Source organism: Sardina pilchardus, chromosome 20 (assembly GCF_963854185.1).
Source record: "Sardina pilchardus chromosome 20, fSarPil1.1, whole genome shotgun sequence".
Classification (NCBI taxonomy): domain Eukaryota; kingdom Metazoa; phylum Chordata; class Actinopteri; order Clupeiformes; family Clupeidae; genus Sardina; species Sardina pilchardus.
In genome coordinates, this window is record NC_085013.1 from 10,677,907 (window position 1) to 10,693,533 (window position 15,627).

The 15,627-nt window shown below is 45.4% G+C and overlaps 1 protein-coding gene across 3 annotated transcripts in view; it reads right to left on the reverse strand.

Moving 5' to 3' along the window:
- Positions 1-14,535, reverse strand: part of shprh (SNF2 histone linker PHD RING helicase) — a 20,393-nt gene extending 5,858 nt beyond the window's left edge. Inside the window, exons 1-23 of one of the 3 annotated variants that reach the window (XM_062522111.1) lie at positions 13,233-14,535; positions 11,225-11,354; positions 10,614-10,832; positions 10,033-10,114; positions 9,635-9,785; positions 9,385-9,487; positions 8,767-9,026; positions 8,188-8,559; positions 7,490-7,711; positions 6,818-7,069; positions 6,295-6,373; positions 5,923-6,086; positions 4,879-5,135; positions 4,362-4,483; positions 3,312-3,400; positions 3,029-3,121; positions 2,765-2,872; positions 2,457-2,599; positions 1,900-2,073; positions 1,624-1,686; positions 1,171-1,396; positions 504-641; positions 1-8 (exon numbers count right to left, since the gene is read on the reverse strand). The exon at positions 1-8 is cut by the window's left edge and continues 94 nt beyond it. In XM_062522111.1, the coding sequence (XP_062378095.1) occupies positions 1-8; positions 504-641; positions 1,171-1,396; positions 1,624-1,686; positions 1,900-2,073; positions 2,457-2,599; positions 2,765-2,872; positions 3,029-3,121; positions 3,312-3,400; positions 4,362-4,483; positions 4,879-5,135; positions 5,923-6,086; positions 6,295-6,373; positions 6,818-7,069; positions 7,490-7,711; positions 8,188-8,559; positions 8,767-9,026; positions 9,385-9,487; positions 9,635-9,785; positions 10,033-10,114; positions 10,614-10,832; positions 11,225-11,354; positions 13,233-13,907 (4,130 nt within the window). In that variant the 5' untranslated portion in view covers positions 13,908-14,535. Of the gene's footprint in view, positions 9-503; positions 642-1,170; positions 1,397-1,623; positions 1,687-1,899; positions 2,074-2,456; positions 2,600-2,764; positions 2,873-3,028; positions 3,122-3,311; positions 3,401-4,361; positions 4,484-4,878; positions 5,136-5,922; positions 6,087-6,294; positions 6,374-6,817; positions 7,070-7,489; positions 7,712-8,187; positions 8,560-8,766; positions 9,027-9,384; positions 9,488-9,634; positions 9,786-10,032; positions 10,118-10,613; positions 10,833-11,224; positions 11,355-13,232 lie in introns of all 3 variants that reach the window. The other 2 variants (XM_062522110.1, XM_062522109.1) reach the window with 2 other exon arrangements.
- Positions 14,536-15,627: the final 1,092 nt, after the last annotated feature.

A 15,627-nucleotide genomic window follows, 5' to 3' on the forward strand; every position in this document is an offset into this window, starting at 1 on the left:
TGATCCACCTGCGGATTCACAGCAAACCCTTTTTACCCCAGAGAGTCTCCCGTCTAGACAGTTCCATTTAGGACACTCCTGAGATAGCCTCCTTAATAGCTTCTTAATAATTTCTTTAATGCTCGTCACATAACCGTGTGTGAATTAGATGTGCAATTAGGAAGTTCCGAAACATATTAATGCGCTATTATGTCATTAGATGAACAAATTCTGATTGACAGTTGTTGAGTTGAGTGTCTAACCCATACAGATCCCTCCATATACTGCATACAATTATAGCATTTAAAGGCTATTTGCATTCTGCGAGTGTCTCTTACCACCAATAAAAGAGCAACAGACACACACTAATAACACTTCCATATGAAGTAAATATTGACTACTGAATATTGATATATTGATTCCATATGAAGTAATTCCATATGAAGTAAATATTGACAGCAGCATGTTTGTGTGATAGGACTGGACTGTCCCATAAACAGTAGGTAGCAGGCGTCTGGGTTTACCTCGTGTGGTTCTATGATGTGCAGGACCTTCTGTTTGGGCTCGTCGGGCAGCCGCACGCGCAGCCTCTCGGTGGCCATGCCCAGCTCATCAATGGCCGACACGTGGTCCCGCAGGGTCATCCAGTACTCGTGCAGCACCTGCAGCCAAACGTGGAGGAGCGGACAGAGACCAACACTGGGGATTAGGAAACATGCCTTTTATGGTAGCAGGAGGATTTGTTTTTTGTTTTGTTTTGTTTTTTTATTTCATTTTAAGTAAAATGCCAATTACTTCACAAATCGTCAGACCTACCAAACATTTTTTTCTTCTCTTTAAGCTCAAGGATGCAACAATAAAGATGACATTAAAAGATCCAACTCATTTTCAAAATAGCTTTTGCTTAAGTTGCCCTTGTCATCCAGCCTACAAAATTGCTCAAAACAGTACCCTTTAAAAAAGTTTAGCTTAATGACTCGCGGCCGAACAATGTTCTTTTTAAATTAAACGTCCAAAGCTGTAATCCTAAATTAGGCTAAATGACTAGAGTGATAGATCAATTAATTTTCAAAATCCTTACTGCAGTTAAATTGCTTCATTTACTATGCCTCACCAAAATCAATGCAAAGATGAAATGGATGACTTCAAAATCACACAGACACACACACAGACACACAGACACACACACACCTTGTACTCCTTCTTCCAGGACTCGAAGAGCTCCATGAAGGTGCTGGCCTCCTCCAGCAGCTGGGCGTCTAGACGGCGGGCGCGGGCGAACGCCAGGATGGCCTTGAGGGCTCTCTCCGTCTCGCTGGCCGCCCACAGGCCGCGGCTGGTGGTGGGCAGGCGGTCGTCCACCAGGCCCTCCTCGTCCTCGATCATCTCCTCAAAGATGGCCGTCTGACCTTTGACCCTGTCAGGTACCACAGAGGACGCAAATTTAACACATTGGTCACGTTAAATTACTTGGAGTAGTTGCACGCAATAAAAATTACAACAAAAAAATGGAAACGCACCAATCCTACAAAATCATGCAGAAACATACAAATGATAGTGGTGCATATTAATAGAAATACACATAAAGCTGTCAAAAGAGCGGTCAAAGATCAGATCATGACCGTAAAGGGCTGTTTTACTCACGTGTGAGAGAACAACTTCGACTCGTAGTCAGTGAAGAGCTCATCAGCCTTGCAGAAAACACAGCTGGAAAAACAGACACAGTCACATTCTACTCAGACGGAGGCTAACCACACGCTCACTCTGCACATCCTCTCCTACATGCTGAGTTCATCACCAAGATGTGTTAATTAGAACAACTCAAATGAAGATGAAGTAAAGTCAATGGCACATAGTCAGGGGGGAAAAGACGATCCGACACGACATCTTTGTAACGTTTGACCAATCGGGATGTCTCACTTGTTGAGTGGCAGGCGGACGGGCCTGAGATGACACATGGTGGCCTCCTCGATGATGGCCTGTGAGGGCGCGCCTTCCAGCTTCTTGACCGCGTCCTGCACCACCTTCTGAGACTTGAGCAGGTCGTCCATCTGGGTGGTGAGCAGAAACTGCAGGCCGCGGCCGTCTCGGAACCTGAGGAATGAAACGAAGTCGGCCATCCGTCTTAGAGATTTGCAATGCGCCCATTTCTCTCAGAGGATGGTGTGACATACTGCTCTGTCTCTCTCAGAAGTGTACGCCATTCGTCTCCCTCCTCTCATAATGAAACAATAAATATCCTCGAGACTGTCGAAAAATCTCTGCTTTCCTGAGGTTCAAACACTAAACATCTAAGATTACAAATACATTTTTGCACATCATGATGAAGAATTAGGACAGACTAGACACACACTCTGATCTCTTCTAACACTATTTATTCAAGACCGACATTTTGGCAAACAGCCTTTATCAAAGTACATCAGGATCACACAATACGGGGCGGGTACAAGGCTGTAATAAGAATAAAGCAGCCTTACTTGTCTGCCATGGACAGCTTGTTGGCCTCCTGCTTGTAGCTGCAGGTGAGCTCATTCTGGATGCGTCCCACCAAGTCGTCATCTATGGAGTACTCAATGGCCTGCGCTATAACCTCCATCCACCAGGGGGAACGCAGGTTAACCTGGGCAGAGGTCCAGACAGAGAAAGACTCAGTACTCGGCAAGGGAAGGATCTCAACCCTTTAGTCAGTACTGAACTGATATCCTTTGCATATTGCTGTTTAGTGTGTATTTATGAGTGAAGGGAGACATTTGCCTTGTTTGCATGTGACTGTGGAAAACTTTACTTTGCGTTTGAGTTCTTTGATGTTCTGGACCACGGGCTGCAGGTTCTGCTGAGCTTCTGACACCTCGGAGTTCGATTTGGTCATGTAGTGCTGCCTCAGCTGTTCTGCCTGAAAACACAAACAAACACACACACACACACACACACACACACACAACACACACACAACGCACAGAACACACACAACACACACACATTACATTCATCCTCTTTATAGACCTGAACATGTGATCCATCTTATAGCACACTGAAGCCTTTTCTTCACCTCTTCTTTTAGTCGGTCATCCCGAAGGGTTGGAGGTATCCCATCATGCTTTGCACTGAGCAGCTCCATCAGGTTGTGTGTGGCATGAAGTCTCTGTCAAATTAAGAGTTCACATGAGCTGCAGCTGATACAACATACTCACAATACATTTCAGGTACTTTAGCAATGGGTAACATAAAATGGGTAAAAAAGAGATATGTAAATCAATTGAAATATGTAAATTACAAACATTACAAGTACACTACAAGATACAATATTATATAGTGAAATGTATGCTGATTACCTGTAAGGAGTCTGTTTTCAGTCGGCCTTTATGTTCCTCTGATGACCGTAGCACCTCTCTGTACATTTCTACCGCCTCCACAAACTCATCTATCACACACACACACACACACACACACACACACATTTTCATTACAGCTGAACTCACATCTCAGAGTTTCCTAGACTATCATTCATTCACCCTTTAATGTGAAGTCTGACAGTGCTTGAATGTTGACAAATGACATGTTTTCATCTGACGACGACGGCAGCTGCCGCGGTCTGCAACCCACGAGAACCATCTCTGGCCTCTAGAACCCTCAGGGCGGAACCGTGTCATCCCCGGTGGTGCTCTGGGCTACCTAGAAGCTTCTCCTCTCATTACCCATCGTCTGTGTTCAATCCCAAGCTTCGGCCTCCCCCCGAGCAGAGCCTGCAGGCAGGCCGGGCACGTCGTCACACACACACACACACACACACGCACACACACACACACACACACACTCTCTCTCTCTCTCTCTCTCTCTCCTCCGTTACGATGAGGAACGGCCTGCCTGTCAGCATGTCATAACTCCCGTTGCTCTCGCGCTGACGCCTGCACACTCAGCTGCTCTCTCAGCGCTCGGTAATGCTGCCGTCAGTCAGGACGTGTACAGGAAGCCAGTCAGAGACGCCCTGGGTGCCTCTGATATTCCAACGCTTTAACACAACCATCAGGACAGGAAAGACGCCCACACACACACACTGAGGACAGGCAATGCAGCAAAGCCTAAACCTGCAGGGGACTTGAGTCTTTTATCTAAAGTAAGAGCGGTCACAAACTAGAACAGCAATTTCATCATTTAGTGCAATGTTAAATACAATGAAATATAATTCTGTATGCGCTGGTTATATATCTATTCAACACAATGTGCATGCACCAGAATTGAGCTGTGCTGGTGCAGAACATAAAGATGAGAGTGTACTATACATTATGTGCATGTGCATGTGCATGTGCATGTGCATGTGCATGTGTACGTGTGTGTGTGTGTGTGTGTGTGTGTGTGTGTGCGTGGGTGTGTGTATATGGTACCTCTGATGATGTGAATACCAGCCAGGCCATTGAGGGCACACACCAGCTGCCTGTGGGCCTCCTCACACTCCACACGACACTTTTTCTGCAGGGACTTGAGCAGCTCCTCCATGGTCATGGTGCTGCAGAGACACACACACACACACACACACACACACACACACACACAGAAGGAGGGAAAATAAATAAAGCAGCCTCACCAGCTCAGCACACGTAATCTAATTAGACAGGCAGATATTGAATTAGGCAGACAATGAGTGATCTACATATAAGCATCCAAGTAAATGAACAGTCCATCGCTTTGGTCGGGTGGGCGGGATGTGTCTCTGTGATCTCTAATCTTGTAGTCATCAAAGCATCAGGACAGTTCAAGATCACAGTAGGACATCCTTAACTGGTCTGAACCAACTATACAGACTAAACAGATATCAGTATCAGATCTGTAGCTTTATGAAAGGTTATGGAACTTTAACTGCCAGGCAAAGAGAGCATCTGGCCTGTCCACGGCAGTGCCCACCTCTTCTGGAAAGGCAGGAACTCTCCGCGGACGGCCTGCGGGTGGCAGCAGGCCTGGCGCAGACGCAGCAGCGGGCACAGGATGGTGCTGACCGTGCGGCGGTCCAGGCTGCTGAGGCGCAGCGACCAGTCGGAGATCTTGCGCAGCTTGTGCAGGGCGTCCTGGGAGCAGACCTCGTGCTGGCGCTGGTAGAAGTGGCTCTCCACCGGCGAGAAGCGCAGCCAGTGGATCTCCTCCGTCTGAGGGGGGATCTGGATCTGAAAGAGTTAAAACACAAAACATTTACATGCTATACTATACATATCATATAGCATACATACTACTACTGTACACACATACACATATATACACACATATGGGGAAAGGGCAGTTATTGAAGCCAATTCAATAGTTCATGTTGTGTAGGAGATTAAACGTAAAGACGTTACTAATGGCTTTTTTACAAGCTCTTTGGACCTGGGCCTTTTATATTCTGTGACATAAAATGATAGCATAATTTATGAGGGGTCTTTTTTCTTTTTTCCTATCAAAAGTTTTGTCTCTAAAAAGCGTCAGGAATTTACGGAAATAAAGCAGAGACAGGCAGAATACCGAGCGTGGAGAAAAGGCAAGAGTTGAGAGGTCAATCAGTATAAATGCAGATCCACTTCAGATTGAAAATGTCACCAAATTGACTACGCACCAAAATAACACTCAAGAGCATTCACGGAGCTGGCCTTGCGTTGACCTCTTTTAATCTCACTCTATCTTCCGTGGCCATAGCGGAGCCTCCGTGGCACCACCTTAATTACACGCTAGCTATAGCACATAAATGTCAGGGTATATTTAACAAGAGAATCTCTATTTCTGTAGGACCTTTACATAGGCTATAGAAAGAGCACACAGGGACAAAAGCCTGAGAGGAATGAAAGGAGCTGCCCATGTGGGAAAGATGGAGGAGTGGAAAGGGGGATGACCCATGTGGGAAAGATGGAGGAGTGGAGAGGGGGATGACCCATGTGGGAGAGATGGAGGAGTGGAGAGGGGGGATGACCCCTCGTCTACCTGGTCGATGACGTCCTTCTTAGCGGAGCGCCACAGCAAGCGGCCCATGAGGTTGTAGAGGGGCTCGGTGTTGCCGCGGCGATAGGGGCGATACAGCAGCTGGTCCCACCAGTGCTTCACCCAGTACGGGTCAACACCCAGAAACAGCACCAGACCGTACAGATCTATAAACACACACACACACACACACACAAACACACATACACACGCACGTACTTAGAATCCAACCAGCAAACAGTGAAAGCAAACATCATCTACAAAAATCTGTATCTGCATTAAAGCCCTGCGTCATGGCACAATCAGATACACACGGTTTTTTGAATGATTAGTATTTGTATAAAGTATTACACAGTGAAGTCAATTGCCGCTCACCTTCTAATCCCCTCTGCACAGGTGTCCCACTCACGCACCAGCGGTTGATAGAGGACAGACGCAGAGCCATCTCAGCAGCCTAGAGTCATCCAAGCACAGAGCGCACACACTCGTTCAGCATTACAGGCCATTAACACACACACACACGAATAGGTTTGACCTCTTCCTTAAATCAAAACACTAACACAAGCACCCTAATTCAGACAGTATATCAGTTACAAACACACTCTGCTGATAGCACACTTGAGCACACACTTGACACTATGACACACATAAATGAAACATTATCTATATTTCAATGGAGAGCACTACTAGCTACTAGAAAACAAATCGACAGTAAAATGATCTCTATTCCTCCTCTCTGAAGGCACAGTACTTGAAAAGTAAAGGGTTCTCCACAGGACTGTGGGTTCCAGCAGAGGATAAGACGCTGGAGTGAATAGATTTGAACATAGATTTGTGTGAGGGCTTAGCCTAGCATGAGACTGTTGGAGGGAGGGAGGGAGGGAGGGAGAGGAGTTACCTTAGCGGTGGTGCACTCCACCATCTGAGCCTCGTCCAGGCAGACGCGCCACCACTCCACGGCCACCAGGGGGCTGGGCACGGCCATGTAGCGCTTGTGCGTGCGGAAGCGGCGGCCGTCCTCGCTGTTGCTGTGGGGCAGGTCCACGTAGTTGAGCTCGGAGCGCAGCACGTCGTACGTGGTGATGACCACTTCCTGCTCGGCCAGCACATGCGGCTGGATGAAGCCGTGCCGTTTTACACCTTGGTACACCTGTGATGGAGAAGAGAAGGAGGAGGGGGAGAGAGAGAGGGGGGGGGGGAGATAGAGAGAGAGGGGGGAGAGAGAGAGGGAGCAAGAGAGAGAGAGAGAAAGAGGGGAAAAAATTAAGACAAAGTTGTCTAAGAAAATTGAAAAGTTCACTTGTTGAAATTAAAATGAACTACCAGACTCTAATTGAAAACGGCAAAGATCGAAGGTGAACCAACAAACAAACAAGGGATGAAGCCGCCTATGAATCATATAGAGATTCACTACAGAGTCATTAATCTCCACACAATGATATACAACCACCTCAGTGTGGTGTCATGGCATGCAAAAACACACTGCCTGCAAGCTGATCCCCCTCACACACACACACACACACACACACACACACACACACACTGCCCCCATCTCTCCCCTCTCCCTCACCAGCACTCGTAGCGAGGAGGAGCGGATGTGGCGGCTGATCTCCTCCACCCACTGGTGGCAGATGGAGCTGGGCGAGATGATGAGGGTGGCGCCGGTGTGCACGGGCGGCATGGCCACCAGGCAGTGCGGGCAGTAGAACGGCGTGGTGTCCTGGCTCTCCTGCTTGTAGTTGACGCAGTCCGCGTGCTGCCACAGCAGACAGTGCAGGCACTGGACACGAGCCTAGAGGGACACACAGATTGGAAATGCACTCACAGTCATATGGTCACCGACTGAAAACAAATATAGGCCTATGAATAAGCCTCTTTGACTCCGATGAAGACGCTGTGCATCGAAACGTTGCTCATTTATTCGTTCCGGCCCTTTCTTGGGTTCGGTCGTTTGAAGCGGTCCAGGGCCTGTTGCATATTCATAAAGTCCTTCGTTACAGTGGACTCTAGCTTCTTCACCTGACACAAACTGTCTCCATCTAAAATGATGGCGATGAAAACGACTGACTGTAAAACGTTGTGATCTTGGCGTGCTGCCGAGGAGCACCGCACACTGACCAAATGAAAGATAAATCAAAGACAAACATGCTGCAGCGGTGCGGTGCTGGCGATATTAGCATGCAGGAGGTGTCTTCCGTTGCCCTCTAGCTATCATTTGGGAGACTGGAATCATTTTTGTGGATCAAAGACGGGCTCCAAAAAGCTTACCTTGTAGTCCAGCAGACCTGTCTCCCCGCAGATGCACTCAAAGTGGTAGTCTGGCTCAGGAACAGAGGCAGGGGGTGGGAGGTCCTTCAATTCTTCATGGGGGGGTGGACAACTCTCTTCAGGTTTCTCCACCTGCTCCTCATCCTCCTCCTTCTTCTCCTCCTTCTCCTCCTCCTCCTCAGGGAGCTGGTCTTCAGTGCTCTCTGGTGGGGGGACACTGGGGTCTTTCTCCTTTTTGGTTTCCTGAGCATCTGGCGCTGTGTCTGTGTCCAGATCTCCGGGGAGGTCAGAGGTCACCACAGCATCTGAGTAGACGTGAGTAGAACGTCTGCGTGATGTTCTCCGAGGAGCGACATCCCCATCGGAGCTCTGCTGAGTGGATAAAAAGAACATCAAAGGAACATCAATCTCAGTGTCAACACAGCTGGACCAAACAAAAATGACAAACATCAGACAAATATCAAACAAACAAACAAACTCTTGTGTCTTAAGTCGGCCCTCTTCATCACTAAGATGCTCCTAGGAAATTAAATTAGAAATGTGCATAAAATGTAAAACTTCTTTGATTAGGACACCTACAGGCTTTTGCTTGACCGGTGTCTTCTTCTGTGTGTCCTTGTACTTCTTCCCAAACTTGAAGGACCCTGCCAGGCCTCGACCTTTGACCTGCTCCACGAGCTCCTCGCTGATGAGTTTGGCGAGGCTCTTCTTGATGTGACTGCGGTTCTTTATGGGGTCGTACCTGAACATCGTGCGAAGATAGCCAAAGATGGCATTGATAGAGGCTCCTTTACCCACCTTCATCTCTTTGATGGCAGTGAGAATCATCACACGAACAGCTAGCGCAGAAAAGAGACAACGAGTAAGCAATGAATAACACTGTTTTAGTCTTTATCTTTTTTATTGAGGGAACCTAAACATCCATGAATCTCAACATGCACCAATTCCTTTTCAGACAAGAATCATTAATGCAAACCAACACACATTCTATAGGGCTGGCACAATGTAAAGACTATTGAGACTGTACATCTACCAGACTTTAAAAGACCTTCAGAAACTTTTCTTGTTAATGTTTCATCTACTTATGATCAAAGTGAAATATCTTCTCCACTTCTGCCAACTGAGACAACAGCAGCCCACAGCGAGGTTATGTCAGTATTAATAGACGGCATTTGGCTGTCTCTGCGGCTGACTCACCAGGGTAAGAGATTCTCTCCTTGGGTTGGGGCTCACGCTTGCGTGGTGTGCCATTTTCCTTCTCCGGCGGTGGTGGAGGCACAAAGTAGTTTACTTTCACTCCCTGGGATAGGAAAACTTAGTCAAACAACGCTGCTTCACAAATCCATTTAAGCATCTGTATGTACAAGGTCTGCAAACCTTGAAGCGGTGTTCAAAGCTAGATTCTGAATACTATGACAAAGCTCAAGGATTCTGGCTGACAACTCACCTCAGGCAGACAGGGGGCGCTGTTCTCCAGGCCCTGCCTTGCATGGAACAAAATGAGAGCCAGCACTTCCACAGTCTTCCCCAGACCCATCTCGTCCGCCAGGATACCCCCTGGCCAGTCTGTCCCAGCCTGAGGAAACTCCAGGATCAAACTACAAGAAGCACACAGCATCCAGTCAAGATCAGCAAAACACGCATGTGAAAAAGTACAACTTCATTTTGACCACAGGAGTAGAATGCAATCAGTCAATCAGCAGTCAGGTGCACAAAACAGGTGTCAGAAACATGTGTACTGATTAAATGGTGGTCATTTTTGGAATTATTCTGTGTCTGTTCAAGCACAGTCTTCTCTATAAGAGGTTATGATTTAAAGTGAAGTGGTATAGTAGTAGATCTTACCAGCCTGAGTAGATGTTGTAGTGCAGTTTCTTTCCACACAGAGTCACAATCTCACGCCAAAGGAAATGTAATGATGGTTTATCTGCTAAAAAAAAAAGTTACAGTGCTGTCTTCATGTAACTGATGGCAAAAACCATAAGAAAGCAATTCATAACTTGTTCCCGAAAGTAAAGCACAGGCACAATAGTAGTCATGTCATGGCCACTGTAATTAAGAGACAGCTGATTAGAATGTTTGTCAGGAAAAAAAAGATGGGCAACAGGTAAGGCCTCCACTATTCTTCTGAAAGGGGTTTACACAATGAGAACATGAACATGCGTATGTTTTACTCCAAACTATACTGATAGACTCGTCTCATTGCAGTCAATGAACACAAGTCTGAACAACATACACAGAATTTAGATGCTGCATTGACAGTCCATATGGACAGTGTGGCTGGTGAAAGAGCAAGTATGCCGTGTCAAAGTATTCATGAGTTTCAAGCACGATGCAGTCTGCATTCATAATCTAGGTGCTTGATTTTATACAACTGTGGAAAGGGACCTGATGAAACCCTTGAACACGTTCTCCTTAGGTGTTACCTTCAGAGGCACCGCTGTTGTACTTCTCCCTTTTGAGCATCCAGTTGACCGCCTGACTCTGGTAGGGTCTCAGCACAGGCACCAGGGCCTCGTGCTGCACGTCCAAGCCCTCGCCCTCCACCCCACGCTGGTGCTGATGGCGCACGCTGTCGTACAGCTCCTCCACGTTCTGCCGCTCGAGGTCTACGTCGTCGTCATCCTGCTCATCCTCCATCACCTCTGCAGGCAACACACGCAGCAGGTCAGTGGGCGTCATGCAAAGGCCACAGAGAGACTCCTATCTAACCAGCTTATAATTGCTCTCAGAGCACCTGACAAGTTCACCTATTTTCACATTTGGTGGCACAAACAAAACCTGTCAGGCTTAAATAAGTCTCATAATAAAGTGTTTACAGACACAGACTCCAAAAAACATTTGATATTTTTCTCTTACTGGTTTCAGTTACCAAAAATCCCTATGCTGTATGGCAATATTATAAGTAAGTGTATGTGTATGGATCATGAAGGGCCCAGATTTACTTATCATTGACATGATCACAACATATTCTGAAAGGGAAGCAGATGCATAGAAGAGTGGTATATGTACATCTGAAGTAGCATAGTCTACTCACCTGGAATGATGAAGTCATAAAAGTGCTCCATGAGTTTCTGGATCAGCTGGTTTGCCTTCTTCATGCGGCCACTGCCTTCACTGAGGAGCTCAGGATGGCTTAATCCAGCCTCCAGCAAATAGACTGGCAGCTGAAGGAGTACAAGCAGGACTTCAGGATATGCTTCAGACAGTGCCTGTGGGTCCAACCTGCTAATGTCTCACAACTCTTCTACCTAATATCTCACAGCTCTTCTACCAACTCAATGAAGTCATAATGTAGCCTAGTTGACAGTAGGGGTGTGCAAAAAAATCGATACGGATTCGAATCGCGATTCAAACTCTACCGATTCAGAATCGATTCATAAAATTCCAAGAATCGATTCATATACCCCCCCCCCCCCCCCCACAACGGTGTTTAAACTATTGTTCTAAAATTAGTTTAGTTCGCCATTCCCATAGATGGCGCCGCGTCTATTAGAAACTTCTTATGCCTGAGCACTCTTTACTTGACATAGGTTAATGAAAGACTTCAGCAGAAGCGCTGGGGGTAGCCTAGTCGGCGCAAATGCCAATTTTCGGAGGTCCTTCATTAACGGACCGCGTTAACAGACCGCTGTCAACAGGTTTTGAAAGTGAAAGCAGATGGGTAGGGTCATTCTAAACAACATTTGAGTCAAGTTCAGTGTTGTGCGTGGCAAACTATTTGCAGCAAATCAATCTAAAAAGACATAATTTATGCACTTGTGTTTTCATGTGTTGTTTGTCCTGTCGGTATTTTCCGATAATGATAGCAATCTCATGATGCTGCTGATCAATTGAATTACATTTCTGCCGTATAGCCTATTGGCTTACCGTGCTTGACGTTAGCTGTGGCAGACTCACTGATTTTCATAGTTTTAACCACAAAGTCTGTTTAGGCGTAGGCTTATTTGAATAGTTCAAGATCTTGCCATTTCACGTTAGTCCAGCCCTTCACCTCAGTGAACCAGGCACCCCATGCCATCTAAAAAATATCTCGGGAGGGCTTCAATATTACGTGAGAAAACTTGTGGTGACAGTGCTTAGAGGGAAAAAAATAACATTGCCATGCTCGGAAAACGTCAGTCTTGTATGTAACATTGAGCTGAAATTTGGTGAAAACAGCCCACTGTAGCATTGTGCAAACATAGTCTTCAAGTTGCTTATTTAAAGGTACAGTCTGCATTTTAATCCTAATTCTCCATTTAGCGTCCACGCTTGTAAAACTAGTGATGTAGCCTACACAATCCTGGTGCAGTGTAAAAGCAGTTAGGGCCTACCATTTTACTTTGGGAGAGGTGTAGGCTAGGATCCACAGTGTTTTTGACAGGAGAGGGAAATGTGTCATTTGATTCCATTTTCAACTGAAATATCAACAACCTTCAAGCTGCATACTCTTCTATCAGCATCAATATCAGAAGGTTATATCATATGATTTATTATTTTGTAAATTGGCCCAGGTGACAGGGGGCAGGCTACAGTATATAGTATCATTAAGTAGCCTAAATAGTAAATAATGTAGTCAAAATTATAACTTTATGTTGCCCATCCTTATGAGTGGACAGAATGAAAGCAATACATCTTACCCAAATAAGCTTACATTTAGTAGAATTAAACTTATTTAATTTGTTGTGCTTCTTTTTTTCTAAATTGTGTGTCTACTGCAATCATATGGGAAAAGTAACTATACTGTGAATCGTTTTCTGAATCGAGAATCGTTTTTGAATCGAAAATCGATTTTGAATCGAATCGTGAGCCTGAAAATCGGAATCGAATCGAATCGTGAAATTCTCTGAATCGTGCACCCCTAGTTGACAGCTCAAATTAATAAGTCTAAGTGAATGTGGTATCTGTGAACTGGACCCATTTTTTCATAACACACCGCAGTGTAATGATTTAAGCACTCTTTAAGGTCCAGCCACTGTGAGGCCCTTATTCAAGAGTTACCTTTTGATGCCGTAGGCCTACGTAAACATTCTGTGCTATCCACCACATATCTTGACACATACCTTAATATATTCCTCATCAGGCTTGACACCGAGCTGGACGATTCTCCTCTTCTGAAGCCAGTCCAACTCCTCCAACTCTAACCTGCCCAAAGATCCTTCCACTGGGCACACGAACTCCGGGCTCTGTACCTCCACATCAAAGGACTCATCCTCCTGAGCACCAGACGCACACAAGCACAGCCTGCCACCAGTCCTCTGAAGTGTCCACTTTTGACTATCCTCCACTACTAATGGGGACTGGGCACGGAGATTAAATTCTCCGATCAGTACATACCAGGCCTCATCCAACTTGCAGTTAATTAGGGGTAGGACAACAGAATAATTTGTGACACTCTTGGTTGCGCTACCCGACTCCGAACCAGGCCTGATTCGAGGTGTGATGCTAGGGCCAGGAACTTCTTCACTTATAGAGGGAAAACAACTGGAACCGATGAGGGCGTCCTCAGAGAGGGGTACCTCTGACTTGTCTGGCTCTTCAACAATAACGCAAAAAGATTTCGAACAACTAGGTTCCTCAATGGGGAGGGGTAAACATTCTGCAATGACATCGGAACCCTGTGTCGACAACTCAGACTCTACCTCGTTCCTCCGGTCCTCATGCATATTCCAGTTCAGTTTCTTCTTTGCATCGTCATCCACCTTGACTGGTGGTGCTCTTTTCCTTTTATTACTCATGATGATATTTTTATGAGGTGACTGAAAAGGTGTTTACGAAACTTTCCTCCAGAGTAGTTTCAATCATTGCACGTTCTAACAGAATTTCTAATGTTTCAGAATCAGGATCAGAATCCCAATGCATTTCACAGCCACATTTGGTCTGTTAGGGAATGAAAGTTCCGCAGATACAGGTGTGTATCGTGTTCCAGCATCCCACCTGTGGTAACTGTCAGCAGTTTCTAACTATCGAAAAGCGACTGAAACGTGAGACTTCCATCGCAGCTGGAAAACTATGGATATCCATTAACAACATCCATCCAACAACCCCTGATAGTACACAAATACGTGCATGCATTAGCCCAATACTATCCAAAGTTAGCTCACTGATTTGTTAGGAACGTTACTGAGTTATTCTAGGTTAGTCTGGCTAACGAACTAGCTACATTTGCCAGCCTCGGTGTCTGTAACTAGCCCACTTCTTTGAAATGCTATGCTATTCACGGGCTAGATGCATCATATTTACAGTTACATATCATTTTTAATCCACATCCGTAGCCACTTCTTCGCTAACCCTGGTGAGAAATGATGTTGAGTTGTTTATATTGAGCAAGCTACTTCTTTGTTATGATTTCGAATCCATGCATTCCACCGCCATCGCAATCCTCCATTTTTAAAAAGTAGGAAGTGACGTAATTTAGTAAATTAGCCTACTAACATACCAGTAACACCAGATGGCAGTACAGCTTCTTATAATCTAGTGCCCTATAGGGCACTATTATAATCCTTAATGGGAGTGTGCTACCGGTCTTTTTTCAAACAATTCTTTCTAAATGTATCTAGTAGGCAGCACATAAACGCGCGTTGTCGCTGTAGGCTCACCTCCCAGAATGCACAATGAAACACCACTGAACGGGCCTTCACAGAACAGACATTCCTTAAAGTTATTTCTGTGGGCTATGTCTGTTATTAATGTATGTTTGACGAAACCAAGTGAAGCGGACAGGTTGTAAATGGGACAGAGCATGCTAAATGGAGCACAAACACCCCGGGCCACCAGAAGATGATTCATAATTTAGAGTGCAGCGTGGAGGTTAAGTGGACACCCCACCTGTCCAAAGCCCACGCATCACAAACACTTTTTGAAGAACCATTCGCCTACTCTCCCATTTGTTATTTGTTATTTTGTTGTCTACTTTTTATACAAAAACTAAGTATAGGGCCTAAGGTGAGCAATAACTAAGAATTAAAATAATTAAGAATGAGGTCAAATTAAGACAAAAAAAAAAGTCTTATAGACTATCTTATATCTTATATGTTTTTGTTTTTTAGGTTATATGACATGGATGTCAGTTAGTTGTTCAATGGAAAATAGTTTATAGCCTCAGGAATTCTACAAATCATGCACTGCTGCTGAGAACTGAAATGACTCACCTCAATGTCAATGCAGAGTCTGACAGTTTAATTTATTATTAGCCTATTATTATTAATAATAATAATAACAATAATAAAGCAGTATGAAACAACTATTTTGGATGAATGACTGCAAAAAGTGATGTGCGATAGGTTACTCTCAGTGTCCAAGTACAGTATCTCCACTCTTGGGTTCACTGCTTTCCTCATCACCATTCCAACATGCGAGGGCCCGACCACATACACATGGTTGAATTAGAGGGCTAACACTACAGAGGTTCCATCAAAGATGAATCCTTCACCATCCTGTCAGTACAGAAACAGAATC